At 44.8% G+C, this 1,927-nt stretch overlaps 1 protein-coding gene across 1 annotated transcript; it reads left to right on the top strand.

Annotated features, from left to right (window-relative positions):
* The first annotated feature begins 40 nt into the window (after positions 1-40).
* Positions 41-1,821, top strand: LOC111655511 (phosphatidate cytidylyltransferase 2-like). The gene is made up of 3 exons (XM_023406952.2): positions 41-187; positions 783-902; positions 1,692-1,821. The coding sequence occupies exons 1-3, from the start codon at positions 140-142 to the stop codon at positions 1,797-1,799; spliced, it is 276 nt and encodes a 91-aa protein (XP_023262720.2). The 5' UTR covers positions 41-139; the 3' UTR covers positions 1,800-1,821.
* The last annotated feature ends 106 nt before the right edge of the window (positions 1,822-1,927 follow it).

Here is a 1,927-nt window from a genome sequence, read left to right as displayed (position 1 = left end):
GTGTCCTCGTGTTTGTGTCGTGTCTTACCCTCAGCTGGCCTACCTCCTGTCTCAGTTCCAGTACTTTGTGTGTCCCGTGGGCTTCAACAGTGAGACCAACGGGTTCACAGTTGAGTGTGAGCCCTCTGATATCTTTGTGATGCAGGAGTATACTCTCCCCGCCGTGGTACAAAACACACTGAGATGGGTAAGGCCTGTTTCCTCGTTAACAAATGACATTTATTGGCATAAAACAAAAAGATTATTGCTTCAATTCAGTACATGTATTGTTTTTGTTTGTCTGATGTGTTGCGTATTTATATTTTTAATAATGTAATTTTGCTCAAACTGACAGGGTGTCAGTCAATGCTTGATTGTTTGTTTGTTTGTTTGTTTGTTTGTTTATATACTGTTTGTATGAATGATTTTATGTGGACCGTAGTAGGATTAGCATTAGATTAAGCTTGCACCCACATGCATAAATACGCTGCAGATTTCCCGTCTGTTTTAGCATTAGGGTTCTTTCCCCCGAGAGAAGATTAAAACTGAGCTTTTTTTTGCTGTTAATCTAATAAAAGTTCTCTCTCTCTCTGTCTCTCTCTCTCTCTCTCTCTCTGTCTGTCTCTGTGTCTCTCTCTCTCTCTGTCTGTCTCTGTGTCTCTCTCTGTCTGTCTCTGTGTCTCTCTCTCTCTGTCTCGCTCTCTGTCTCTCTCTGTCTCGCTCTCTGTCTCTCTCTCTGTCTCTCGCTCTGTGTCTGTCTCTCTCTCTCTCTCTCTCTGTGTCTCTCTCTCTCTCTCTCCTAGAAAACGGTGAACCTGTACCCCTTCCAGATCCACAGCGTCTTCCTCTCGTCCTTCGCTTCTCTCATCGGGCCATTTGGCGGCTTCTTTGCCAGCGGCTTCAAGCGAGCCTTCAAAATAAAAGTACAGAACATCTCCGTTTCTCCCTCGTGCTGTTTCACTTAACTCTTACTTAATGAGATTTGCGTAGTTAATATTTTATTGTTTTAGTCTTGTTTCCCTTTTTCTTTATGCATCATTCTTTGTTTAAGCATCTTCCACTTGGTGCTGTTGTCCTTTTTAAATCTGTTTTTGTCCTTTTTAAATCTGAGATCTTAAAGCTCATTGTTTCCTGTTTCATTGCCGCATGTTATTAGTTAGTTTCTCTGCAGTCTGTGTTTTTCATGATACTGGAGTTTCTGGCTCCACCTAAAGCTACAAGATCACAGAGACAGACCAGTTTCAGGGAGACATTCAAATTTAGCAGGAACCGGTCGGACCACTCGGGCTGCGGTGAAGAGCTGAGATTTTACTTAAAGTGACAGGTAGCTTCACCAACACTCTGCTTAATCCCTGACTCAGCGGCACACAGTCACTGCTGCAGGTTGTTGAGGTAAACTGCAGCCTCCTGCTGTCAGCCATCGCTGTAGCTTCAGCTCAAGTCATTTCTCAAACAACTGAGCGCAGGCTGATGTTTGCAGAGTCGTTGCCTCTGAAATTTGCTGACTGCCGCCTGGTGACACCGCATGTTTGACGGGTGATATTTGCAAGTTGCAGCGTTGAAACACCAGAGCATATTAACTTAAGAAAATCTTATGTAATGCATTGCATAACATGGATGGCTCTGATAACCACATACCCATGTTACACCTGTTCACCTGGGGGAACCTGTGTTCTGATGTTAATGATGCCCTGGTCTCTCCTCACCTGCAGGACTTCGCCAGCACCATCCCCGGCCACGGCGGCATCATGGATCGATTCGACTGCCAGTACCTGATGGCCACCTTCACGCATGTCTATATAGCCAGCTTCGTCAGGTGAGAGGAGGAGCATGGGCTCGGGAGGGGGGCCGCGGTGAAACACAGGAAACAACTTTGCCACATTTCAATATTAGTAATCGTAAAGCTTCATGTAGCTGAGACATAAACAGAGCACATCAATAATTAGAT

The sequence above is a fragment of the Seriola lalandi genome, unplaced genomic scaffold (assembly GCF_002814215.2).
Source record: "Seriola lalandi dorsalis isolate HSWRI2012SDOR001 ecotype SW California unplaced genomic scaffold, Sedor1 jcf7180001975478, whole genome shotgun sequence".
In the NCBI taxonomy this organism is placed as follows: Eukaryota; Metazoa; Chordata; class Actinopteri; order Carangiformes; family Carangidae; genus Seriola; species Seriola lalandi.
Note: the sequence above shows the minus strand (reverse complement) of the source record. Positions and strands in the feature narration are given on the sequence as shown.

Bases quoted from the DNA above. Each gene is read 5' to 3' on its own strand.
- LOC111655511 (XM_023406952.2), top strand. From the start codon at position 140: ATGCAGGAGTATACTCTCCCCGCCGTGGTACAAAACACACTGAGATGG. The intron at 188-782 runs GTAAGGCCTGTT...TCTCTCTCCTAG, and splicing joins TACAAAACACACTGAGATGG to AAAACGGTGAACCTGTACCC. The intron at 903-1,691 runs GTACAGAACATC...CCTCACCTGCAG, and splicing joins AGCGAGCCTTCAAAATAAAA to GACTTCGCCAGCACCATCCC.